Here is a 26,567-nt window from a genome sequence, read left to right as displayed (position 1 = left end):
CTAAAGCACTAAGTAAGTCCCTAGATGGTGGTGTCAGTGAAGTACAGCGAGCAGGGGAAGGAAATCTCAATCTAGAATAAACATATTTCAGAGAGGACAAATAAGAACTCCCTCAATGATGGAGGAGGGCCAATGGCCAATGGCATAGACTTGCCTATATGTGGCTGGTTATACTCCTAGAGCATGGAGTATATGAAAACTCAGAATTGGTCACTGCTCCTGAACACCCAGCAGTGGCCTGGTGATCCCATGCATAGCTCGAATCTTGTTGCCATTGCCATTGATTTTTTGATTCTACTGAGCAGGCAGTGAGGCTGAGTTTCATCACAAAGCAGTTCATTTCATCCATATGAGTCTTAAGATTTATTCTGAGAGGTCCATCACTGTATCCCTTCTGGAGTCTTCCTTGTCTTCAGTTTTCCAATCTCGCTCTTTCCATGTCCTTGACAAACTGGCCAAAAAGTTAACCTCTGACCCTGAATTAACCATTTCTCCTTTAAGCCAAAGTGAACATCAAAACATACTGGTGAAAATTCTACCCACTGAAAGAACCTCACTACTTCGATATTCTTCAGGTCCAAAGCAGGACTACAACATAACGATCAATTTCTAGCAAGTACCAGCATATCGTCCAGAGCAACATGTATTTGCGCACATCATAGATGTTCAATAGATACTTAAATAATTTTTAAAATATAGCTTCCTATTGGTCTAAAAGATCCTGCTGGGTATGGCCTCTGAATACTCCTTTCACTTCTCTGTACTCTAAGCCTTGATCCTCCGTTCCTGCAATGTTCCATGCTCTCTCCTGCTACAGGATCTTTGTTCGGACTGTTCCCTCTCCTTGCTTAGTTAACTCCATCCTTCAGATCTTGACTCAAGATACTTACTGTCTTACAATCATCTTTCTTCAGAGTACTTACCTCTGCATTAATTTCTGTCTCATCTTGGTACTCTAACTTCTTGATTATGTACACTCACCACTGATTCTCCAACACCTAATATAGTGCCTGACATATATAAGGTGCTAAATAATATTTTGTTGAATGAATTAATACATGAATCAGTGAATGAATGAGGCTGTAATGATGCAGTAATTTACCTATAAGTTATCACTGCCAGTTTTGCTTAAGAAGCTTTCTGCCATCACAATTTTTTCTCCTCTAATTCACATTTCTTTATTAATTTAAGAAAAAGTATTTGTCAAGACTTTTGTATATATTAGCATTACTTATATATTAGCACTATGCAACAGAAATATGTGACCACATATGTAATTTTAAATATTCTAATATCCATGTTACAAAATTTAGTAATAATACATATTATTTAGCCTAATATACCCCCAAACATTATCATTTCAACATGAAATTAATACAAATATTATTAATGAGGTAGTTTATTTTCTTCAAACTTGTCTTTGAAATTTGGGGGTAGTTTACAATTACATATCTTAACTGGAACTAGCTATATTTCAAGTGCTCAAGAGCCACAGATGACTAGCAGATACCACATCATATGCCATATCCCACAGTGTAGTTCTACAGGATTCACTTTCACTAGAGAGGGTCTCATCACCCTCAGCTCCCATAATTATTGTCAGGAAAACCACCTGAAGTCAAACTTTCACCCAGACGGGCCTAACTATTCCCGTATAAGAGATGATTTAGGGCCAGGCGCGGTGGCTCACGCCTGTAATCTCAGCACTTTGGGAAGCCGAGGCGGGTGGATCACGAGGTCAAGAGATCGAGACCATCCTGGTTAACACGGTGAAACCCCGTCTCTACTAAAAATACAAAAAATTAGCTGGGCATTGTGGCGCGTGCCTGTAATCCCAGCTACTCGGGAGGCTGAGGCAGGAGAATTGCCTGAACCCAGAAGGCGGAGGTTGCGGTGAGCCGAGATCGCGCCATTGCACTCCAGCCTGGTAACATGAGCGAAACTCCGTCTCAAAAAAAAAAGAGATGATTTACACCAGACCTGGGTTTTCAGTTCAGGGTTTGGAACTGAGTTGCCTCTGGGAACGATTTTAGCTGGTGTTACCCTTTTCACCTTCCTGTAACATTTTCTTTTTGAACTTTTAAGTTCAAGGGTACAAGTGCAGGTTTATTATATAGGTAAACTTGTGTCATGGGGGTTTGTCGTACAGACTATTTCGTCACCCAAGTATTAAGCCTAGTACCCAATAGCTATTATTCCTGATCCTCGCCCTCCTCCCACCCTCCACCCTCCGAAAGGCCCCAGTGTGTGTCGTTCCCCTCTTTGTGTCCATATGTTCTCATCATTTAGCTACAACTTATAAGTGAGAACATGCGGTATTTGGTTTTCTGTTCCTGTGTTAGTTTGCTTAAGGATAATAGCCTCCAACTCCATCATGTCCTAAAGGACATGATCATGTTCTTTTTTATGACTGCAGCTTTTAATCTTTTAATTTAAATGGATTCTTTGCTCCTCCTGAAGATGGAGCCCATCTCTTTTGCAACGGCTTCTATTTCTCCCTCTTTGAGGCCAAGATACAATTTCCGCATTTTTAGGTACTTAATGGTAAATCAGTTGGTTCCCCTGCCTGCCTAGGAAAGGTCAGGGGGCTTGTGCAGCGCCACGTCTAGCGCTGTTAATTCTTTCAGCGCTTTCGCTTCGCTTGGGCCTCTGGGGGAGCACTCGGAAAACAGCACAGGCCAGGGTCTAGGGCCACACAGAACTGGATTCGGATTTGCTCCCTCAGCCCTGAAAAGTGGCTCTCTCCCCATCAGCATTGTTTGCACGACGGTTTTGTTTTTGGGTGCATCTACCTCACCACACGCCGGCCATAGAGCAACAAACAGCAAGCACCTAGGAAACACTCGGCCGGTCTACTCCTTCAGCCCCGCCACGAACCCTTGGCCAAAGGGAAAGGGGCAGGACATCCGCCCGGTCTGAGCCACCTCCGGAAGTGACGTCGGAGTGTCAACATGCAAGATGGCGGCCCATCACCGGCAGAACACGGCTGGGCGGAGGAAAGTGCAGGTATGGAAGCCTGATTCCTCGGCCTTCCGGACGCGGCAGGCAGCTCCGGGCCCACTCCACCTAGCAGGTGCCCGGGGCCGCGGCTGGCTGGGGTAGCGGTATGGGGCGAACGGGGCGGGGCGCGGCCGGCCGCGAGGGGTGGGGCCGCGGCGCTAACGGCTTGAGGAAGGGGCGGGGGTCGGCCTACTTGGCTCTAGGGGGCCAGGCCCGGGACCCTCGCGGGTGGCAATCTGAGCCCAATATTGCTGGTCGCCGCTCTTCTGTGGGAATAGACTTGCGGAGTCGGGATAGGCTTGTTCCCCGCCCACCTGCCTTCCCCTTCCCCTCCCTTTCTCTGAAGCGCTCTGCCCTCGCTGCGTCCGAGCAGAGGCCTCCAGGGGTTTCCCGGGGGGTGGGCGTTGGAGGAGTGAGTGGCCTGTGCGGGGGCGTGGCGAAGTGGCGGAGCGCCAACGGCCCTGCGGGGTTTCTGCAGTGGATTCCGCACCTGGGAGCCCCCAGCCCTCGCTTTTGTTGGAGTTGTCCCCTGGGTAGGTGGGAATGACATGAGAATGTGCGTGGGGAAATTATAATTTTAATTGTTTTGGAATTTAAGTTCTTCTTCACCATTTCTTCATCTTCAGTGTGCATCGCTGAATCTTTATTGTTTGTATAATTTATTGTATATGTGGTAAAAAGTTGTCTAATCCTATCGCGTGTGCCTTGTGCCTTATGCCTTTGTGAATTCACTTTTGTTTGGGGGTACGCTGGAGAGTTATTGCCACTTAATGTTTTCAGTGATTCAGGGAATAGAAGCCCTATTACAGGTGTTTTCCTGCAGGTGTATTGTATGTAGTAGTGGCAGTTTGGCACTTAGATTGCCCCCCCTTCCCCCCCCCCCCCCCCCCCGCCCCGTGTAGGAATAAGTAACACCTAGGCTTTTTTTTTTTTTTTTTTTTTAATAAAACAGCATTATTTGGAGTTCTGCAGATTGAAATCAAGTGTCAGATAAAGGTAGTCAGATAAAGGGGTCCTTCAGTAAGGTAGGTAATCCCAGCAGAAAGTGGTAGGCCATAAAGTCTTCTGAGTAGTTCACATCTTGGTTTTATTCATTGCATTGATCAGTACAGTGTCTTAAGCACTCACTAGATGTTTGTTGAATTGAGTGAAATTAGTAAGAGTCTAAACTCACCCTGTTAGGTGAGGTTTTCAGTGCATTAGTGATGGAATTTAAGTATCACCAGCATCCAGGGCAGGTAGCGAGAATGCCTCCTAGGGACTGAAATATAACTCAAAATTGTAATCTGATTGTATGATAGACTCTATGGTGATATACTCCTTAGGGGAGTAAGGGTAGTTAATCAGGCCTGTCAGTTTATTGCTTTAAGACTTAAAAGTCCTATTACTGCAGTGTTTTCCCTGCTTCCTCCTTCCTAGGCCTGCCCACTCCCAAAATACGTGCAATAAAGTATATATATTTTAAAAAGACTTACAAGGCAATTGTACTAGTATGGACTGGGGAGAATGTAAATTAACTGCAGCAGGTTTGGAAAAACCGTGTTTTAATAGGCCGAATGTGAGCCAGTGCACACAGAATGAGGCAGGTGATAGGTAAGTCTGCCTTTCAGTGGTCAGAGTACAAAATTAGAGTTTAGTGTTCTGCACTTAGGACCTTGTTCTTCATAGGTAGCAATCAGATTGGTGAACTGACTTGAAATTATTTCCTATGAAGAATTTTTGAAAGGGCAGTCTAAGATTAAACTGCTGATGAGAAGATTCAGGGAGCGTTTGGAATTTGTCCCCAAGGTATAGAAGCAGCCTGAGAAGCCACAGGGATTGATTTCATCTGAAACATCATTGTCTGTGAGTGTTTTTTAAACTAGTGCATGTTCATTGTGAACACCCAACAAACAAAAGTTTAAATTACTTTTATACTTGGAGTTGCCCTCCATGCTTCCAAGAAAGCTACTGTGGGCAATGTCATGTTTTAATCTTAGACCAGAGTTTATCAACCTGAGCATTCTTGACATTTTAGTCTGGATAGTTTTTCGTTGTGTCTGAAGGAGGGAGCTGTCCTATGCATCTCAAGTTGTTTAGGATCATCCCTTGGTTCTACCAACTAGATGTAGTAGCATCTCCCCAGTTGTGACAACTAAAAATGTCTCCAGACATTTTCAGATGTTCCCTCAAGGGTGAAACTGCATCTGATTGAGAACCACTGTTCTGTACCTCTTCCTGTTTGTGTACCTGACTTAATGTGATTTTTTTTTTTTTTTTTTTTTTGCTATAAATGGAGCCATAGTATTCACTGTTTTGTGTCTTGCTTTGTCAAATTTATAAATAAACATCCCCTTTGGCCCAGAATTCCTTATCTAAAAATATATTCTACAAAATTGCATATGCATATATCTATCCTGCTTATGCAAGGGTGTTGTGTGAAGCCATTCTTGAATTGCTATAAAGAAATACCTCAGACTGGGTAATTTATAAAGAAAAGAGGCATAATTGGCTCACAGTTCTGCAGGCTTTACAATAAGTATGGTGCTGGATCTGCTCGTCTTCCAGGGAGACCTCAGAGAGAGTGAGTCAAAAAAGCAAGTCAACATGGCATGGTCCCATTTCCACAAAGGGAAATGCATTTTAAAAGTCTGAAAGGGTAATAGCAGTGATTATCTCTTTGGGAATAGATTGTATGATTATAGATAAGACAGGACATGGGATATCTTTTAGTTTGAAATATACACACCTTTGTATTTTTGAACTTTTTACCACATTATTTACTCTTACAAATCAAAAAGAAAACTTATTTTGGAAAAAGCATATATGAGTACTTGGAGTAAATATACTTTGTCCTGACTGTGTCTCAGACCAAGAGACAGTTCCTTGTCAAGTTGTAGACCAAGACAAACCCTTGAGACTTAAAATACTGCTAAATAATTAGTGGAGGCCGGGCGTGGTGGCTCATGCCTGTAATCCCAGCACTTTGGGAGGCTGAGGTGGGCAGATCCCTTGAGGTCAGGAGTTTGAGACCAGCCTCGCCAACATGTTGAACTCCTGTCTCTACTAAGAATACAAAAATTAGCTGGCGTGGTGGCGTGTGCCTGTAATCCCAACTACTCAGGGGGCTGAGGCAGGAGAATCGCTTGAACCCAGGAGGTGGAGTTTGCAGTGAGCCGAGACTGTACCACTGCACTCCAGCCTGGGCAACAGAGTGAGACGCCATCTCAAAAACAAAATAATAAAATAATAATTACTTTAAAAAATCATTGGAGAGGGGTCCAAACATACTGCATATTAATTATAGATACAATTTTAAATGAGTCCATGTCCTACCACCTTCAACTTATAAGAAAACTGGAGATTTGAGGGAAGAGGAATGGATTTGTGACTGTCAGAAGCATAATCAAATATGTGAGTTCAGTTATATGATGCAGCTTTTTCTCCGGTAACCAAGATATCAAAGCAGGTCTTTTCACTCTTTGGCAGTCCCTGAGTGTTATGATTTTCCAACAACCTGATCTGTTGATTGGCTCTCTCTGCCTCCATTTTTCCTCCTGTTATGGACTCTTCCTTCACTTGCTTCACAGTGCTTGGGGAGAAGCTGGACTGGTTTAGTTACTCTGGTAGGCAGAGTGAGCTCTCCCCAAAAAGTTTATGCCCTAATCCCTTGCAAATATGTTATGTTACATGATAATGTAACATGTTAATCCCTTGAAAATATGTTATGTTACGTGATAAATGGAATTTTGCAAATGTAATGAGGTTACAGACTTGAAAAATAAGGGGATTATCCCAGTGGACCCATTCTAATCATATGCGTCCTTTAAAACAGAACACTTTCTCTAGCTGGAGGCGGAAGTCAGAGAGATGTGGTGAGAGAGAGATTTGAGTTGTAAGAAGGACCCAACTCTCTATTGCAGGACAGGGCCACTGGAAAGCATGAGAATGAAAGCAGGCAGCCTCTAGGAGCAAAGATGGGCCCTTGGCTGACAGCCAGCAAGGAAACAAAATAGGGACCTTAGGGCCTACAACTGCAAGGAACTGAATTTGACCAGCAACCTGAATGAGTTTGAAAGCAGACTCTTTTCTGCTGACCCTTGTCAGTTTTGGCCTTGTGAGACCTCATGCAGGGGACTCATTTAAGCCGTTTGCACTTCTAACCTTCGGAATTGAAATAATAAATGAAATTATTTAAAAGCCACTAAATTTGTGGTAATTTGTTATGACAGCAATAGAAGACCAATGTGATTACTTTCAAATAAAATGATGAACAAGGAACGATATGTTTTTCTCATGATTGTGTCTACCCTCTGACACACTACCAATAACTCTAGGAATATTTAAGTTCGAAAGGCCGAGACAGATCGTATGAAGTACAGTGGATTATCTTCATTGTTTGTTTTGTTTGTTTGTTTGTTTGGGGGTCCCAGATAATTGTTGGAGAAATTAAACAATGCTTACTGAGCCAGGTGCAGATGTTACAGTGTAACTTAACTGGATACTTGCTGCTGGGAGCTACTCTATTATTTTTCTCCCTGTTAGAGTCCCTTTGATTGACTCTTTTAAAGTGCATATTTTCTACTGAAGACTTTCCCATTCCCTTGCAAAACTCATGTATTACCCTCCTCCCATTTTTTAAAGTGAATCAAGGTATTTGGCTGTGAATCCAGACCTTCTCTGCCTTAGCTTATACTCTTAACTATCTAAATGAAGTTCTCCCGTGACTTTGTTCACTCAGTTATTGCTTCTCTCTCTAGTACCTTCTACTTTTATCTTTCCTTTACTCCCATCTCTTCTTCCTGAAAAAGCTTGCCTATACCTTGGGGGAAAAAAAATACTTCCCTTAATTTGCTGTCACTTCTAGTTATGCTCTTTCCCCAACTAAATGACAGCTCCAAGAGGACTTTTTGTGCCCACTGCCATAACCTCAGCATTTAGAATAGTGCCTGGCAAAAAGTGGGTGCCTAGTCAATATTCATTGAAAGAATTAAATCCCGTTTTCCTCTATTTTTCTATAGCCAGACATTTTAATTTTTTCCCTGTACTTTAATGGATGCATAACAAGTTTTTAATGTGACATGTCTTGAAACATCAGTGTGTATAATTTAATTCTTTAATGACCACATAGAATGGATGAACCATAATTTGTCTAGCCATTTCTTTATTGAAGATATTGCTTTGATTTTTTTCCATCACACTGTAATTTGCTTTGAAAAAACCTCCAGAGTTATAAAATTTTAAAGGAAGTGTTACAAAAATAAATGAAATGACAAAGATAGATAATGCAGAATGCATAAGAGATGAGCGATCAGTTTGAAAGTTCCAGTATCTGACTCATTTCAGTTCAAGAAAGAGCAAAGAAAACAGAGATGATGATTAATAATGGATACAAGAAAATTTCCCAGAGCTTAAATGCTACAAATTTCTAGATTGAAAGGGCTTTCCAAATGTGCAGCAAAATTGATAGAAAAACCAAATCAAGAAATGTCACAACACCAAGGAAAAAGAGAAAATCTTAAAAGCTTGGGGAAGGAGGTGACAAGGGAGTGGAGGAGAGAATGAAAATAGGATCCCTTCAAAGCTGAATGAAACAGAATGGCATTGAGATCAGTGGCAACACTGAATGCTAGAGGAACTTACAGCAGTGCTTTCAAGAGTTGAGAGAATTGCTAAATCAAGTATAAATGTGGAGGAAAGACCTTTTCAGGCATGCAAGGACCAAGTTGCTTCCCATGTGCCTTTTCTTATATTACTTTCTTAAGGTATTGGGGGTGTACTTCAGCAAAACTGTGGAGTGAACAAAGAAAGGAGGAGGCATTGGAAGTCAGGAAACAATAGCTGTAACGCAGAAAAGCAGTGAAGGAAAACACCAAAGGTGACAGCTGTGCCAGCAGACCTAGAGGGCAGTCAGCCTAGATTGCAGTGAGAAGAGGAAGGGTTTGGAAGGGGAAGCCTTCTGAGAAAATGAAGGGGTGTGGGTGAGTTCTGTGGCACAGCAATTAAAGAAAATTGAAGTTAAAGTGGAGAAAACCATTGAAGAATGAAAGATTAAAACTAAGGAAAACCTTTGGGAGGCCGAGGCGGGTGGATCACGAGGTCGAGAGATCAAGACCATCCTGGTCAACATTGTGAAACCCCATCTCTATTAATACAAAAAAATTAGCTGGGCACGGTGGCGCGTGCCTGTAATCCCAGCTACTCAGGAGGCTGAGGCAGGAGAATTGCCTGAACCCAGGAGGCGGAGGTTGCGGTGAGCCGAGATCGCGCCATTGCACTCCAGCCTGGGTAACAAGAGCGAGACTCTGTCTCAAAAAAAAAAAAAAAAAACTAAGGAAAACAAAAAGCTCTTTGAGGAAGGAAATGTATTCATAATATAGTACTTAGTAGACAGCCTTACAGTCACAACAATATGGCACTGATTATTCAATTAAAAATGCGGAGATATATGTAGATATATATATAAAACAAGAGTAGAGGGAAGAGATATCGAGGGTAGTTTCAGAGCCACATCCTAATTTACAGTAGCATGAGTAAATGATAAGGTCTAAAATGGATGAGCCAAAAGTTACAAGCAGTATTTAGAGAAATGCCGTTAACTATCCAGTAGCAACAACTGAGTTGCAATTAGTTACCTTTAGGGATGAAGACTAGCTATGGAGAGTCTTATCCAGAGAGTAGAGAGACTGTTTCTCATTATAGTCACTACTATTTGATTTTCTAAATACAGGCAAGAATTACTTTGATAACAAATGATCAAATTTTAAAAACCAAATAATATACGTTCTTTGTGAAACATTCAGATCACATAAGAAAGACATGAATGGGTGGAAAATCACCGTAATCCCATCATTCAGAAATAACTGCTGGATATTTGTTTTTAATTTTTTTATTTTGAGACGTTGTCTCGCTTTATCACCAGGTTGGAGTGCAGTGGCGCGATCTGGGCTCACTGCAACCTCCGTCTCCTGGGTTCAAGCAATTCTGCCTCAACATTTCCAGTAGCTGGGACTATGGCATGTGCCACCACACCCGGTTAATTTTTGTATTTTTAATAGAGACGGGGTTTCGCCGTGTTGGCTAGGATGGTCTCAATCTCCTGACCTCGTGATCCACCCGCCTCGGCCTCCCAAAATGCTGAAATTACAAGCGTGAGCACCTGGACCCTGGTTATTTTTATATCACTATATTCTTTTTTTTTTTTTTTTTTTTTTTTTTGAGACGGAGTCTCGCTCTTGTTACCCAGGCTGGAGTGCAATGGCGCGATCTCGGCTCACCGCAACCTCCGCCTCCTGGGTTCAGGCAATTCTCCTGCCTCAGCCTCCTGAGTAGCTGGGATTACAGGCATGCGCCACCATGCCCAGCTAATTTTTTGTATTTTTAGTAGAAACGGGGTTTCACCATGTTGACCAGGATGGTCTCGATCTCTTGACCTCGTGATCCACCCGCCTCGGCCTCCCAAAGTGCTGGGATTACAGGCTTGAGCCACCGCGCCCGGCCTATCACTATATTCTTTAAAACTTGTGTATTTATTCTAAAATATTTAATATTTTGAAACATTTTTATAATAATGGCTGTTGTACATTGCTGTGTTGGACCACACATATTTCACTAAAAATATATCATGACTTTCTTCCCATGTTAATCAATCTAGACCTCCATCAACTTTTTCTTATTCTTTGGAGGCGGGATCTCATGCTGTTACCCAGGCTGAAGTACAGTGTTGCCATCATAGCTCACTGCAGCCTCGAGCTCCTGGGCATTTAAGCAGTCCTCCCACCTCAGCCTCCTGAAGCACAGAGATTACAGGCATGAGCCACCACACCTGGCCTACCTCAACATTTTAAGTGATTGAATAGTATTCTGTTTTACAGATGTGCATGCCAGAATTTATCCAGCTAGGATGCTTCTAATTCTTTTGCACTTTTTTCTTTTGTGTTTTAAAGCACACATTTTTGAAATACCATTGAAGAGGTTGGCCCAGACTGGTTTCCTCAGCAATTACTTTCCACCTAGAATGAGAATTCTGACATTCAGGTTATTCTTTCACTCTTGCCTTAACCAGTCAGATAATCTCTGAGAAGTCTGGATATCAAGATGTAGATATGCTGCATGGTCTCAGTTAAAGGAAATGTGTGCTAGGTTAAGAAGCCCTGGAACCCCAGAGAGAGAGATTGAGAGAGACTGAAGTTGACATTGAAGCTAGCTTGGTTCCTGTGGCTTTGGAAAGCCAATTCATGCAATGATATGTATGTCTTTTATATGTCAGACACTATACTGAGGGCACAGTGGTGAAAGGAACAAGGCCAACAAGTCCCATGACTTCCCGGAGCATTTATTCTAATGAAGAAGATACACCAAAAAATATGAATATGGAATATGGTAAGAACTGTTAAATAAGTAGGGTAAGTAATAGGGTTATAATGCTGAGGAGAATGAGATCAGGAAAGGACTTTCCGAGGAGACCTTTCTCCCAAGATCTGAAGAATAAGGGTGAGCTAGACAAGATGAAAACTGGAGAAAGAATATTCCTATGGAGATCTGAGGGGTGGGGAATCTTCTTGAATCTGGCAACAGTAAATGAGAAGGTGCTGGAATGGGAAAGAGCTTGATGTGTTTGAGGAACAGAAAGGAGTTTGGAGTGACTGTCATAAAAGAAGCTAGGGGCAGTCAGTTTGAATGCGCGTGAGGACATAGGGTTAGAACCAAGCATTTGAGGAGTTTGGACTTCACATTTTGTGAAAAAACATTGGAAGGTTTCAGCAGAGAAGTGTCATGATTTGATTTTTTAAATGCCTCTTATAAGTGACGACTGTATTTCCTGACCTTGGGCCTTGTTAAGATATCCTTATACCCTTATGTTGACGTCTCCTTTAAAAAACAAATAGGACCAGGTGCGGTGGCTCACGCCTATAACCCTAGCACTTTGGGAGGCTAAGGTGGGCGGATCATGAGGTCAGGAGATCGAGACCATCCTGGCTACCGTGGTGAAACCCTATCTCTACTAAAAATACAAAAAATTAGTCAGGTGTGGTGGCAGGTGCTTTGGTCCCAGCTAATCCAGAGGCTGAGACAGGAGAATCGCTTGAACCCAGGAGGCAGAGGTTGCAGTGAGTCAAGATTGCGCCACTGCACTCCAGCCTGGCAACAGTGGGAAACTGTCTTAAAAAAATAAATAAATAAAAATTTCAAAATAAAAAAGCCAAGCTGGTTTGAGTAGATCTCGGTTACAGTTGATTGTATCCAAAAGACTGGATTAAAACAACATCCTTGTAACTATTTGTGTCTGCAGCCCTGGCCCTTTTAAAGCATTAATTTCTGGAAACTGAATTTTAAAGAACATTTCAAAGAGTTTAAACCTTTTATCAAAAAGTATTCATTTATCCTTAGGGGAAACAAAAATGGCAGTTATTTTTAAAAAATTATTCTATTATAGGTAAAGTCATCTCATATTAATTATGCTTTTGATTATGTGATTTTTGGCTATTTCTTTTTTTAAAAGTTCCTTTTTGTAACTTTGTCTTTCTGTTGGAAAATTTGACTTTTTTTTATTTTATAAGGAATCTTGTTAAGAGTAAACTTTCTTTCATATTTATTTCATTATTCTCTTCATCTTGCTCATGTTACTTTTTGACATTGAGAAGGTTAAGAAAATAATAACATTGTCATAAAATTCACATACCATAAAGTGCACCCTTTCAAAGTGTGCAATTCAGTGATTTTTTTTGTACATTCAGAAAATTGTGCATTGGTCACCTAACTCCAGAATATTTAATTACTCTATATTCATTAGCAATCACTCCCCATTTTTCATTTTTCCCTCCTTCAATCCCCTGGCAATTACTAATCTACTTTCTATGTGGATTTGTCTATTCTAGACATTATGTATAAATGGAGTCATAAAATATGTGGCCTTTTGTAAAACATGTGGCTTCTTTCACTTGGCATATTTTCAAGGTTCATCCATGTTATAGCATGTGTCAGTATAGTACTTCACTTTTATGGCTGAATAATATTCCATTGTATGGAGAGGGGTGTGTGTGTGTGTGTGTGTGTGTGTAGTATACACACCACATTTTGTTTATTTTGTCAGTTGATGGACATTTGAGTTGTTACTACTTTTGTGCATTATTGTGAATGCCACAATGCTGTGGACGTTATTTTACATAGAAAAGGTTTTGACATGTATTTGGCCAGATCACCATTGCTCTTTTCCTTCTTAAAGATTACCATCTTCCTTGGCATGTTGGAAGAGTTTTCTCTGCCAAGAAACTATGTAAATATTCACCTGTCTTTTAAAAATTATTTTTATGCCAGCCAGGTGCAGTGGCTCATGCCTGTAATCCCAGCACTTTGGGAGGCTGAGGCGGGTGGATCACTCGAGGCCAGGAGTTCAAGACCAGTCTGGAAAACATGGTGAAACCGCCATTTTTACTAAAAATATAAAAATCAGCTGGCCATGGTGGCACACACCTGTAATCTCAGCTACTCGGGAGGCTGAGGCACGAGTATTGCTTGAACCCGGAAGGTAGAGGATGCAGTAAACCAAGATCATGCCACTGCACTCTGGCCTGGGTGACAGAGCAAGATTTTCTCAAAAAATGAAAACAAAAAGTATTTTTATGGTTATTATATTTCAGTCTTTAATTCATATGAAAATTGATTTTGGTTTAAGATGTGGAGAAAGGATATAATTGTTCCTAATAGAATCACTATAGGTGCTTTAGATAATTTATTAAATGTGTCCTCATTAATTTAAAACATTATGTTTATATCAAAATAGAAAATTTATAATAGAAAATGTTTCCAAATTTTGTTTTATTCCATTGATCCTCTTATCTGTTCCTATTGTGGTACGCCATTGTAATTCTGGTAGCTTTATAGTACCTTTAAGACCTTTGAAGAGTATCTTCCTAGTTACCTTCATTTTTTTAAATGTCTGGATATTCAAAAAAATTTGTACTATTTATTTTGTCAACTTTTAGAAAGAATTTTAATGGGATTCTAACCAAAGCTGGGTTAAATTTACAGACTTAGTAAAAATTGTCAACTTTGAATCTTCCTTTTCTGCAATATGGCATGTCTTCTTTATTAAGATTTCCTTTTGTGTGTCTTTTCCTGTCAGTTACATATGTTCCTGTGAAATGTACTTCTAGCTATTAATTATTGTTGCTATTGTAATAGGTTCTTCTCTGTTTTCCCATCCCATTATATTTTTAACTGGTTATTTCATTACACTAGAAAGTTTTACTTCCAGCTGCCAGCCAGCTTATTGACTTTTCCTCAGTTGTAATTGTTTTCGGTTGATCCTCTATTTTCCTAAGGAAACAGTAACAAAGTAGGGAAAAATGCCTTGTAGAAAAAGTTTAGTATGTTATAGGAGCTCAAAACCTCATTTTGCGTGGCAAGTCAGGGAAGGCCTTTTAAAGGAAGTGTTGTTTAAATGGAAACCTGAAGGCTGCGATAGGAGTTAGCCAGACAAGTGGGAGGAAGAGTTTCCAGATAGAGGACCAGCGTGTGTGATGGTCTGGAGGCACAATGTGCATCAGAAACTAGAGCAGAGATGAGTGGCCAGAGAGACAGACAGGGCACTTGAGACCATGTTAAGGAGTTTACATCCAATCATGATTCCAGTAATCAGCAACTGGAGGTTTTTGAGCAGAACTGAGATACATTTTTAAATAATTACTCTAGCTGCTTTGCAAAAAATGGATTAAAGAGTGGGAGAGGAGTACAGTTAGGAAGCAGTTGCAGTAGTTCAGCGACTTGCTGATCTTCGATTAGGCTATCATGGATATCATCCTTCTCTTCAGCCCTTTAGTCTTTAGGAGTAAAATTAAAATTAAATTTTTATTGGATTGAAAAAGTTTATATTGGAAAACACGGGATTTTTCTGTTTCAGATTGGCCACTAATAGACTACATTTTATTACTGCATGGCTTGTAACTTTATAAGAAGCATATGTTGACATATTTGTCAGGTTTCCTATGTTATTCGAGATGAAGTGGAGAAGTACAACCGAAACGGAGTCAATGCCCTGCAGCTGGATCCAGCACTAAATAGACTTTTCACAGCCGGTCGAGACTCTATTATAAGAATATGGAGTGTCAATCAGCACAAGGTAATGCAGGGATTAAAATCTGTACCCAGCAAATTTTGAACAAATGGCTTTTACTGTCTAATACGATACCTTTCACAGTTTCAGATTTAATCTCTCTGAATACTGAGTTGTTTGGCATACTCTATAAAGACATTGCAACCAGAATTCTGTAAGCCTCTGAGAAAAAACATCCCTAGGAAAGTTTCAGAAGTGTTTTAGCTAAAACAAGGACTCTATAAACTAGGTTTGCCTTTAGAGTTCTCTTCCGCAAAGGAACAAAGTGATTTGGCCAGTAAGGGTATTACTTTTAACAGTTAATTTTTCTGCTTTAAATATGTTCCCCAACAACCTCTTGGTAACGCTACTAAAAAAAGATTGAATGTCCTTTTACATTTATAATTAATCTTGAAAAACTATTTTATTTTCTTCGTTTAAAAGTAATTAGGGCCCCACAAACCCCATAGGGCCTAATTAGATAATATAAGGTTAGGCTGGGCAGTGGCTCATGCCTGTAATCCCAACACTTTGGGAGGCCAAGGTGAAAGGATTCCTTGAGTCCAGGAGTTTGAGACAGCCTGGGCAACGTGACAATACACTGTCTCTACAAAAAAAAAAAATTTAAACTAGCTAGGCATGGTGGCACACACCTGTAGTCCCAGCTACTTGGAAGGCCGAGGTGGGAGGATCACTTGAGCCTGGGAGTTTGAGGCTACAGTGAGCCATGATCATACCACTACATTCCACCTTGGGCAACAGAGGGAGATCTCGTCTCTAAATCAATCAGTCAGTCAATCAATCAATCAAAGATTGGTGTTACAAATATGAAGACAACATGCACCCCTTCAAAAGTTTCCCTTTCTTAAGCAGGGAACAGGATTTAAATGTATATAAAGATAAATCCCCAGGCAAATGGGAAGGAGTCCTTTTAGTATTTTGTTGGAACACCTATTTTGCGAATGACATAGAAGAGTCAAGGAAGAAAAAAGAACATTTATTGATCTTCTAATTATGTGCCAGACGCTCTTTGCATTTTCATATCCGACATGATTTTAATTTTCATTGTCACTCAAGGCATATATCAGGATCCATTTTCTTTCTCTTTTTCTTTTTTTTTTTTTTGAAATGGAGTCTCGCTGTTTGACCCAGGCTGGAGTGCAGTAGCACAATCTCAGCTCACTGCAACCTCTGCCTACCAGGTTCAAGCAATTCTTTTGCCTCAGCCTCCCAAGTGGCTGGGACTACAGGGGCATGCCACCACGCCTGGCTAATTTTTGTAGTTTTAGTAGAGACTGGGTTTCACCATGTTGGTCAGGCTGGTCTCAAACTCCTGACCTCAGGTGATCTATATGCCTCAGCCTCCCCAAGTGCTGGGATTACAGGTGTGAGCCACCACGCCAGGCTGGATCCATTTTCATAGATGGGAAAATGGGCTGAAAGAAACCCATGGTTACGTGGCTAGTAAGTGACAGGGAATTAGCACCCAACCCGACTTGAAAACCCTAGTGCTAGACCTTGTATTTTTTAAAGTTTGTCTTTTTAGCAAGCTGTACAAGTCTGATGTTCAGTTCAGAAAAAGAACCACTACTTTATGTAGTTGCCTAGAACTTCAGTCTGGCAGGCTTTGAATTCTTTAGCCAATGGAAGCCATGGTGGCCAAATGTCAAAAGCATAAAAAGTAAGGAAACTATTTATGTTGGGCTTTGAAATGCTTTTTGATACTTACATGCAAATTGGACTGTCTCCTTTCTGGGAATTCACAGTATTTCAAATAAATTAAGGGAAACACCCACAAGAACTACCCTGGAAGAATCTGGAAATCTGCCTACCCTGTCCCAAACATCTTTTTTCTGGTCTTCTTTTTATGTCAAAATTGAATAGCATCATTTGTCAAACAGACTTGTACAGAGCTGTTCTGTTTGCCCATGACGTATCTCAAACTTACCTGTTGTAGGTATAGAATGTAACTAAACGCGGTTCTTTAAAAGCCCTTTCCTGGTTATTAAGCCAGGTAAGAGGAGTAGTATCTCAAGTTACCTAGTTGAAATGGTGACACAGGTCGTCCTTTCTCAGCCATTGGGTTCCATTTCATCTCTGAAGGACTATAGATACCATGAGGAAAACATTTAACTCAGAAGATGAACACAATAGGAAGCTGAAAGCAGAAGTGTTTCTCTCCCTCTGCATTCAGACCAGGCCCCCCTGCTGTCTGCTGTTGAGCCTTCACCACCACTCATTCAAATCCCTCCAACCAACAGATTTCTGCAAGTCCTGTCCTTTCTAGTGAACCCTTTTAAAGGGTTTTATGTCACGCACAGTGCCTAGTCCAGAGCTTGTTGCCTTCATTTTCACAAGGCCAAAAATATGAAATTTTATCCCGGAAACCTAAGCTTTCATTAGTAGTAAAACTGTCCTGAAATGAAACTGTTTACATCAGTTATCTGGAGGCATCACCTATTTGGTGAGATTCTACTCAGAATTCCGGTGTTAGTTTTAATGCCTAGAGCAGTGTTTCACATTAATTGAAGAATTTAACCATATCTATCATTTGTAGTATATTTCATTCTCTAATGTAATCTCTTAAGACTTTTCTTTTAATTTCAGCAAGATCCATATATAGCATCTATGGAACACCATACTGACTGGGTAAATGACATCGTACTCTGTTGTAATGGGAAAACATGTGAGTATTTATTTGGATTATTATCAGGCTTCTGATATATTTTTCATTTTTTATATAAACTTTTTTTTATTGAAGTATAATATACATATGGAAAAGTACACACACTCTGAGACTGCAATTCAACACAATTTTAGAAAGGAAATACCTGCATATCAAGAAACAGAATATTACTAGAAGCTTCCTTGTACTACCCTTTCAGTTACTACCCCTTATCCCAAGGTAACTGCTTTTCTGTCTCCTGAACACCAAAGGGTAGTTTTGCCTTCATTTGAACTGTATATAGACTCATACTATATGTATTCTTCTTTTAGCCTTATTAATACCTCTTTTTGTTCTCATTTTAGTGAGATCCATGCCTTGGTTTTGCAATCTGAGTTGCAGGAATTTTTCTCAATCAAATTAGTTGAGCCTTCAACTGGAACATTAAAAATATTTGCACTGGTTTTATAAAAAAATATATTTTTTTCTTTGAACATGTGTCTTGAGACTTTAAAAATTGAGGCAGTATACAGTAGGTTCTAGAAAGAGCTTTTAGGTGTGTGTGTGTGAGAGAGAGAGAGAGAAGAAGTTAGTTTGAAATAATGTTATACATTGTTGTAAGTTTAACATTATAACATTGTTATAAGTTTCAAAGTTGTAAGTCATACTACTAAGGAGTTTGTTAATTCTTTGCTTCTTCTAGTAATATCTGCTTCTTCTGACACGACAGTAAAAGTATGGAATGCACATAAGGGATTTTGCATGTCAACATTAAGGACACATAAGGTAAAACAGTACAGTTCTCAGTGTCTTTAGTGTAATATTGGGAACTCAGTACTTTGTGTGGCTCATTTTATTACTGATCTACAGAATAGATCATAGTGTTTCTGTTCTATTACAGGATTACGTAAAGGCCTTAGCATATGCCAAGGATAAAGAATTAGTAGCATCGGCTGGGTTGGACAGACAAATATTCCTTTGGGATGTGAATACTCTAACAGCATTGACTGCCTCAAATAACACTGTCACAAGTAAGGTGTTTAAAAAAAATTTCTTTGAAAGTGATCCAAGTTAACATAAATAAAGAATGGTTTATAAAACATTTTTGATAGGTTTGCATCGAGACAGTGATTCATATTTTGAGAGTGCTTCTACCTACAGCGTTCTAGCCCCCAAGAGTATGATTGAACAAGAAGGAGCTAGTTCCTCACTGCAGTCTAAAAATGGTAACTTCTCCAGGTGTAACCTGGTTATTTTTTGTACATGTGCATGTCTTAGCTCCCTAGCTAAAATGTAAGCCCTTGCAGGGCAGAGGAGTCTGTCTTACTACTACTTTGTATCTTCCACAGCAATCCCTGATCCAAATCCATACATGCAGCAGGTATTATTGAAGGAGGTGGTGATTATCTGACAAAGTAGGCGATTTTCTGACTTTTAAAAGTTTTACTATATATTAAGAGCTTTTGAGTTAATGACCAAAATGAAAAATACCCAAGAGAAAGAAAGAAAAGGTTTTCAGTGCCAATTTGTCCAATTTTCTGCCCTTGTAGAGCAGCCCTGAGGAATCAAGCCAATTCCAGAAGGGCCAGAAGGGCCAGAAGGGCCAGAAGGGTCAGAAGGGTAGAGTTGCTTTTAGAGGCAATTCAGAGATGTTCACAGCATGGATGCTTCATCAGCTAAGAGATCTCAGACTACCAAGTCAGGCTCATACAAGTCTAGATTTGAAATCAAGCTTCATGCTTGGCCCAACCAACTAGAGCCCTCTAGGCCAGGTTTCAGACGTGACTGTTAGGAGCACATTTTGGGCTAGGCTTGACCTGGAAAGTCTACGTTGAAAACATGGGCCTACACTCTCTGGATCCCTACATTATAGGTCTGTTTTATGATGACTCTGTGGAGTGTTCACATTGACATAGATAATACAGTTTTACTAATATAACCTAGTATGTGCCAAGAAGGGCAAGTTGGGAGACTGGCTTTTATAATCTCTTGAATGTTGTTTTGCTTTGTTTGCCAGGAAATATGTGGAGGTCTCAACATTCTGTTTTTCTTGTTCTTGATTTTTCACCTGTACATTATCTCTGATTCATCAGCTGGTCCCTTTTAGGGGCTGTCATGGTACAACATTAGGTTTTTACTCTCTGGCTGTAAGGTCTGCCTCAAAGAGACACTAACAGGAGGGAACGAAGCAAAAAAAAAGCAGATTGTCACAAGGTCAGGGCCCAGGCTTAGTGGCTACAGATTCTGCTATGATAGATACATCTTGCTTAGAGTTGTTTAGAGAGGATATCACACGCTTTTTTTTTTTAAACATGATTATAAAAATAACACTGATAATGGCTAACATGTATTGAGTACTTGCAACAAGTAGACATTTTTCTAAACACTACATGTGTTAACTTATTTACCCATAACTTTTTAATATGTTTGTTTATTGTAAAGTTGGGATCATACTATATAGACAGTTTCATATGCAACTTTTTTCATTTCAGTGATACTGAGGACATGAACATGATTTTTGCTGTATATTGTCTGAATTCCTTCCCAAAAGGTTGTTCTGATTTATCTTCACACAAGCAATACATGAGAGTGCCATTGTACTGTTTTCTTTTTAGAATCAAGTATTACCTTGTTTTTTGTCTTGGTGTATGAAACAGTATTTTTGGTTTGATTTATGTTTGAAAAATAGTGAATTGAACATTTTTTTTCATAATTATGGCACATGTGTAGCTTTAAAATATGTCCTTTAAGCGAATAGCTTTTCAGTGGCACTGCAATTTATCAGATGTTTATTTACTGAGTATTTGTATATATTCAAATCCAAAAAATATGTAAATTTTGATAATAATACTGTTTAAAATTATCTCCATTATAGGTAGATTTCTTTTCCTTAGAGTATTTATAAAGATAAAATTTTCTAAATTGAATAATTAAACGTAATTTTTGCTGACTAGTTACTAAGCAGCTCATGATCTTGTTAACATTTAGCTCCATTTATCCTCAATAGCTTCTTCTTTAAGTGGGAACAAAGATTCCATTTATAGCCTGGCTATGAATCAACTGGGAACAATCATTGTGTCAGGGTCCACTGAAAAGGTAGGGGGAGCTTATTTCTTCTTTTTTTAAAAAAAATAATTATATATATATATAATTTTTCACATACCTTGTCTCCTATTTTTTAAGTGGGTATTTTATGATTAGCTTCTTTTTATTTATTTAGAGTCTGGGTCTCATTCTGTCACCCAGGCTGGAGTGCAGTGGCATGATCCTGGCTCACTGCAGCCTTGACTTCCGAGGCTCTAGCAATCCTTACACCTCAACCTTCTGAGTAGCTGGAACCACAGGCTCACGCCACCATGTGCATCAGGCCACTCCTTGCCCCAACTGGCTAATTTTTGTATATTTTTGAGAGAGAAAGGGTTTTGTCATGTTGCCCAGGCTGGTACTCCAGCTCCTTACTGCAAGCAATTCACTTGCCTTGGCCTCCCAGAGTGCTGAAATTACAGGCGTGAGAGCCACTGTGCCCTGCTCAGAGGAAACTTAAAGGGTGTTTTGAACATTATTTAATCAGTATAATTATTAAATATATAGACAGTGGTTTTGCCTAATGGGTGCTAAACAAAAGGCTTTTTTTTTTTTTTTAAATAAGAGTGTAACTATTGTGTGTATAGTGGCAGGAGGTGAGGGGGCTGTGTGTTTTTGATGTTGGAAAGGCCTGATTCCCCGAGGTTGGGAGGCTTAGACAGTGCCCATTAGCAGAAGCAGGATTGCCTTCTCAGAATTTAATGGCTATCATTTGACTTCTGAGCATTGTCTGTTATTTAAATTTGATACTGATATATTTAGTTTGTATAATATTCTATTAAAATTCACAGGTGTTAAGGGTATGGGATCCGAGAACATGTGCAAAACTAATGAAGCTTAAAGGGCACACGGATAATGTGAAGGCATTGCTGTTGAACAGAGATGGCACGCAAGTACGCAGTTTCACTTGGATGCTTACCTAATTACCTTGTCAGAAATGTCTGCACTTTGTATAGTATTGCGTAGGTTGATTTGAACCAAAAGCCATGCATACTATAAATTGTGGTCTAATTAAAAAGTTTTTAAATACTAACTTGCACATATAATAAGCTGCATTTAAAAAGTATTCTATCTGTATCACTTTTAAATAAAGACAAAACAAAGAATTTCCTTAGACTAATTCTAATGCAGATGAGTATGTGCATTTATGGTGCACAGAGGGTAAAATAACTACAAATGTGACCTGTGAAAAGCAAAAGAAAGCTTTGATATCAAATGTTTTTTGCCAGTGTATTAAGTGGAAAATTTTCTCACAATGGGTCTGACTTTGGGGCACATTTTGTAGATACAGTTGATGAATTTAGTTTTCTAACATAATGCTCAGAGTGAACATTTCAGAGAAAAACATTTTGGTAATTTTATACACTAGATTAACTCTGTTGGCTACAAAATTTGTGAATTATAAATCACAATTCTATTTATTGTGTAGCAGTGGAAAATACTTTTTCATCAGTGTAGATAACAAAAAACAAAAACTAAGCATCATTTGACAGTATGCCATACCTCTACCGTGTACCCTTGACTCCCTCAGCCGTTTTTTTCAGAGTGCAGTGATAAGACAGAGATAACTGGAGTTGATTATAATAGGGTTAGAAAAGGGCAAGTGGAAAGATGATGAGGTAAGAAACGCCATCACTTTCTTTTCTTGTGGAAGTTAAGACAGAAATTACTTTAGACGTGAATCAGAGAAATAGTCACCTCCAGAAGTGAACAAAGATTTGGAAACTAGCCAAAGGAAGGAAACCATTTTTTAGAACCAGGAGAAGAAAGGCTTCAAGATACTGTGGAGGTCTTTGGAGATGTGAAGGATCTTGAGGTACTATGTGACCTTGAGGATAGGATTTTACTTTAGTCCTTAATTTGCTTATCTGCAAAGTGAGAATCATCATGTATAGTTTATATCGTCGCTGAGAGTATGTGTATCTGTATGTATTAACAATAAGTATTTTCTTGACTGTAAGCCAGGACATTTTCTAAAGCTCTCAAGTTCCTTTGTGGCCTAATTTTCGTGTGAGTGTGAGAAGCCCAGTGCAGTTAGCCCCTCACTGTTGTGCAGTGTAGCTGCAAGGCTGCACTTGAGATGGTTGCCACGTCTCTTCAGTTGGCTTTGTCCAGGATTGGGCTGGATCACATGGTCTCCATGGTTTCCAGAAGCGGGCTGTGGGCCTGGCAGACCCTCTAAAGCTCTACCTGTCTACTGTACTCCATCTCTTATTTCCTATCTGTGCATTTATGAATGCGCTTTTATAAAAGATGATTTAAGCATCGCATGTACAGTTACAAATGCACTTCATCTGAAGTCAGCTGCATTTATTGTGAGCAGAGGCAGCGTTGTGGCTCTACTTTAAAAACTGCCTGTGAGTCTCAGAGTGCATACTTGATAGGTATCATTCTTCGTCTAGTTTCTCTTCCATCCATTTTCCTTATTGGCAACTATAGACTAAATGTAAAATTACCACCAACAACCTAGCATATTTACATTAGTGAATTCATCAACAGAACAACTATAATAACTGCTTATTTGAAAAAAGAGACAATGAAGAAAGAAACTCTTACTGATTAATGAATTGATCAACAAAACAACTATAATTATTTGGAAAAATGAGATGAGGAAAGAAACTTTTACTTACAGATTCTTAAATTCTTGTAATATGGAAGAGGTAGTTTTCAGTTACTGGGCCAGAGTTTATATTGCATCCTGCTAAACTGCCCTGTGAGCTTGTAATAGAAGGTATCTGGGGGCATCATAAGTCAGGAGCTGGCAGTAAGATATATATCTTATAGGCCAGTGACTCCCACGGACATCTGCCTGTTGCCTCATTCTTTTGTTGTTGAGTAAAATTCTTATTTACCAAATTTATTTGAGGTTCTCCCTAAGGAAGTTCTGCCTGTAAAGAGGTCAGTATTGCAATTGCTTTGATTGGTGCCAACGTGATTGGGCAGAGCCACCTATCTTTTTATTCCTTTTACTCAGGCAATTAATTGCTTGAGAAACTGGGACAACCTGCCGTCTTGATTTGAGTCAGTCCTGTCCTTGTATGTCACTCACAAGGGTTTTTTTTTTATTGGTAATACAAGTCTGCTCATTCTAGCTTATGGGTCTGAGGGTCTCAGAGCATCAGGCCACTTCTTGCCCAACTTACCATGTCCACTTGGCTGATCTCTGTTGGCACTTGAGATAGTGTGTTAGTGACCATCCCAGGAACACTCCTGTTGGTCAGCAGCAACTTGGCCTCAGTACACTGGTGCTTCCTGTCTTCATTGGCAGAAGCAAAAAGCACCTGATTAGGGCTACAGACTCTATTCCACTAAATCTGATTTAGCAGAAGCATTGAAGGACATTCTGTCCTAGTCCCAGGAGTTACCTCATAATGGACATCTTCATGCTTATCTAGTGCAAGGGAGGCAGTGGAAATGTTCCGATGATTCTTCCAGCTCCTCTTACAAGATCTCAGGCACTAGAGCTCCTATAAAACAGGACAGTCTTTAATCATTCTACCAAATGCTGCAAAGAAGTTAGCCAACCTAATACTTTTAAAGTGGTTGCTCTGTTGCAGCGGGGGCCTGCTTTTCTGTAGTCTTAGAATACTGACTACCATTAGAGATGACTTTGCTTCTATATCAGGGTTTATACAACTGTGTTTCCTTATCTGCTTCCAACTGTGCACCCTTAGTTTGGGACTTACCCTTTCCTGTTACAGGTTACTCAGGCCATGAGGACTTCTAACCCATCATAGCTTACTTTTCTTATCCTCTTTAAAGTTGTCAAACCTTACTCTCTGTAGATGCATAGTGTAGGATCTGAGGGATCAAAGCTTTGCCACCTCAGAATAACATCTCTTCCTGGAATGCGGAGCCCCTCCTTGGCCCCTACACCATCAGATTGCCACAGTTCTCACTCACATGTGTTTAACCTTGCTCCTGACAGGTTCTTTACTGGTTAGTGCTTTGGTTCTCTCATAAACCAGCTGGAATAGGTTATTAAACCACTGATGTTCTGGCAGCTTGGGGAGTCTCCTAATACGTGTTCATTTAATTAAAACATGTTTAGAGTTCTCAATGGCCCTTAAAGTCATGGAGCAGGCCAGTAATTTTTATTCCTGAAGGCCTCATGTCTTTGGGCACCTTCCAAGTCTTCAAATTTCCTTCTTTGAAGCTCTTTGCTTACTATATTTCGTACTCCAGCACCAGCAATTGCTTTTTCCTCTGGGCCATTCTTTTTCCCAAGGAAATCAAATTTTTATCCTCTTCTGCAAGTCACCACAGTAACTTGCTGAGTGTGGATGCATGGTGTCTAATTCAGTCTTTTTCTGCCACACTTACAGTGTGCTCAGCCCTAATTTGTGTGCCAGTAGCTTCTATGCAGTTGACTCTCTTGAGCCATCAGAAATTGTCAGAATTGCCAGTGTTAACTCACTTGAGGCTCATATGGAAAGTGTCCAACACAAAGAGTGAATGAATAGTAAGCCTGAGACTAGATTTTGTTTCTGACTCCTGTCTGTAGAATCCAAGAGACGTGGCCTCATCAGGAATCCAGAGCCATGAGACAGAGGATGAGACAGAGGTGTAACCCAGGGCTTCAAAAGGCTTGCTGGCCTAGTGCAGTGTTTGTCAAACATAGTAAACATCAGAATCATCTGGAGAGCCTGTTAAAGCACCAATTGCTGGGTTCCACCAGAGTTTCTACCTTGTTAGCTCTGGATGAGGCCCAAGAACTTATATTTTAACAAGTTCCCAGGGGACGCTGATGCTGCTGGGACCACACTTTGATACCCGTGGGCCTAGTGCAGACTGCTACCTTAGTTGCCACTGCTTTCAAACTCTGTCTCCCTTAGTAGTAGATCATGCGAATAGGGATTGCTTGCAGAATTGACCAGAAATCAACAAGTGGCCAGGTAGAGAGGACAAAGACAGTTCTGCTCAGAGATTTCTCCTGCTGCAGTATCTCTAAGCTTAATTAATAGGTATCATTCTTCATCTAGTTTCTCTTCCATTTTCCTTATTGGCGACTAAATGCAAAATTACCACCAACAACCTAGCATGTTTACATGAGTGAATTGATCAACAAAACAACCATGACTACTTATTTAAGAAAAAGAGATGAGGAGAAAAGAGACTTATACTTACTGATTAGTGAATTGATCAACAAAATGACCCTAATTACATATTTGGGAAAAATAAGTAATTTCCCCAAAATTAAGTGAATTTGGTCATGTTAGCCTATGGTGCATGGTTGTCAAGCCTTTATCAGAGGCAGAAACACAGGTTATTAGAGTTGTATGTTTGGTGGTATGGACTCAGGAGAAGTCAGGTGCAAAGCACAAGAAAGCAAGACCTTTTTGGCAAGTTCTAACTTTACCTTTCTTTGTTTGCAGTGCCTTTCTGGCAGTTCTGATGGGACAATTCGTCTTTGGTCCCTTGGCCAGCAGAGATGTATAGCAACATACCGAGTCCATGATGAAGGTGTCTGGGCACTGCAAGTCAATGATGCCTTCACACATGTGTATTCTGGTGGAAGGGACAGGAAGATTTATTGTACAGACCTTAGAAACCCTGACATTCGGGTGCTAATTTGTGAAGAAAAAGCACCAGTTCTCAAGGTATGTCATATATTAATATTTTGGTTTTATAATTAAGGTTGTTACATGTGTTAGCCAAATAGAGCAAAATCTATATTAAAATATGAATCAACTTCGGGGGCGCTCATAAAAAAGATACTCTGTCATGAGCAGAACTTGACAGGAT

At 40.0% G+C, this 26,567-nt stretch overlaps 1 protein-coding gene across 5 annotated transcripts in view; it reads left to right on the top strand.

Moving 5' to 3' along the window:
- Positions 1-2,942: 2,942 nt before the first annotated feature.
- Positions 2,943-26,567, top strand: part of WDR48 (WD repeat domain 48) — a 44,290-nt gene continuing 20,665 nt past the window's right edge. For 2 of the 5 annotated variants that reach the window (XM_012455642.2, XM_012455641.3), the window contains exons 1-8: positions 2,943-3,006; positions 14,960-15,100; positions 17,681-17,759; positions 18,442-18,524; positions 18,640-18,769; positions 20,746-20,834; positions 21,614-21,715; positions 26,198-26,422. In XM_012455642.2, the coding sequence (XP_012311065.1) occupies positions 2,959-3,006; positions 14,960-15,100; positions 17,681-17,759; positions 18,442-18,524; positions 18,640-18,769; positions 20,746-20,834; positions 21,614-21,715; positions 26,198-26,422 (897 nt within the window). In that variant the 5' untranslated portion in view covers positions 2,943-2,958. The other 3 variants (XM_012455639.3, XM_021666593.2, XM_021666594.2) reach the window with 3 other exon arrangements.

Source organism: Aotus nancymaae, unplaced genomic scaffold, assembly GCF_030222135.1.
Source record: "Aotus nancymaae isolate 86718 unplaced genomic scaffold, 86718_ANA_hifiasm-v0.15.2.pri h1tg000038l, whole genome shotgun sequence".
In the NCBI taxonomy this organism is placed as follows: Eukaryota; Metazoa; Chordata; class Mammalia; order Primates; family Aotidae; genus Aotus; species Aotus nancymaae.
This window is presented reverse-complemented; position numbering and strand designations above follow the sequence as displayed.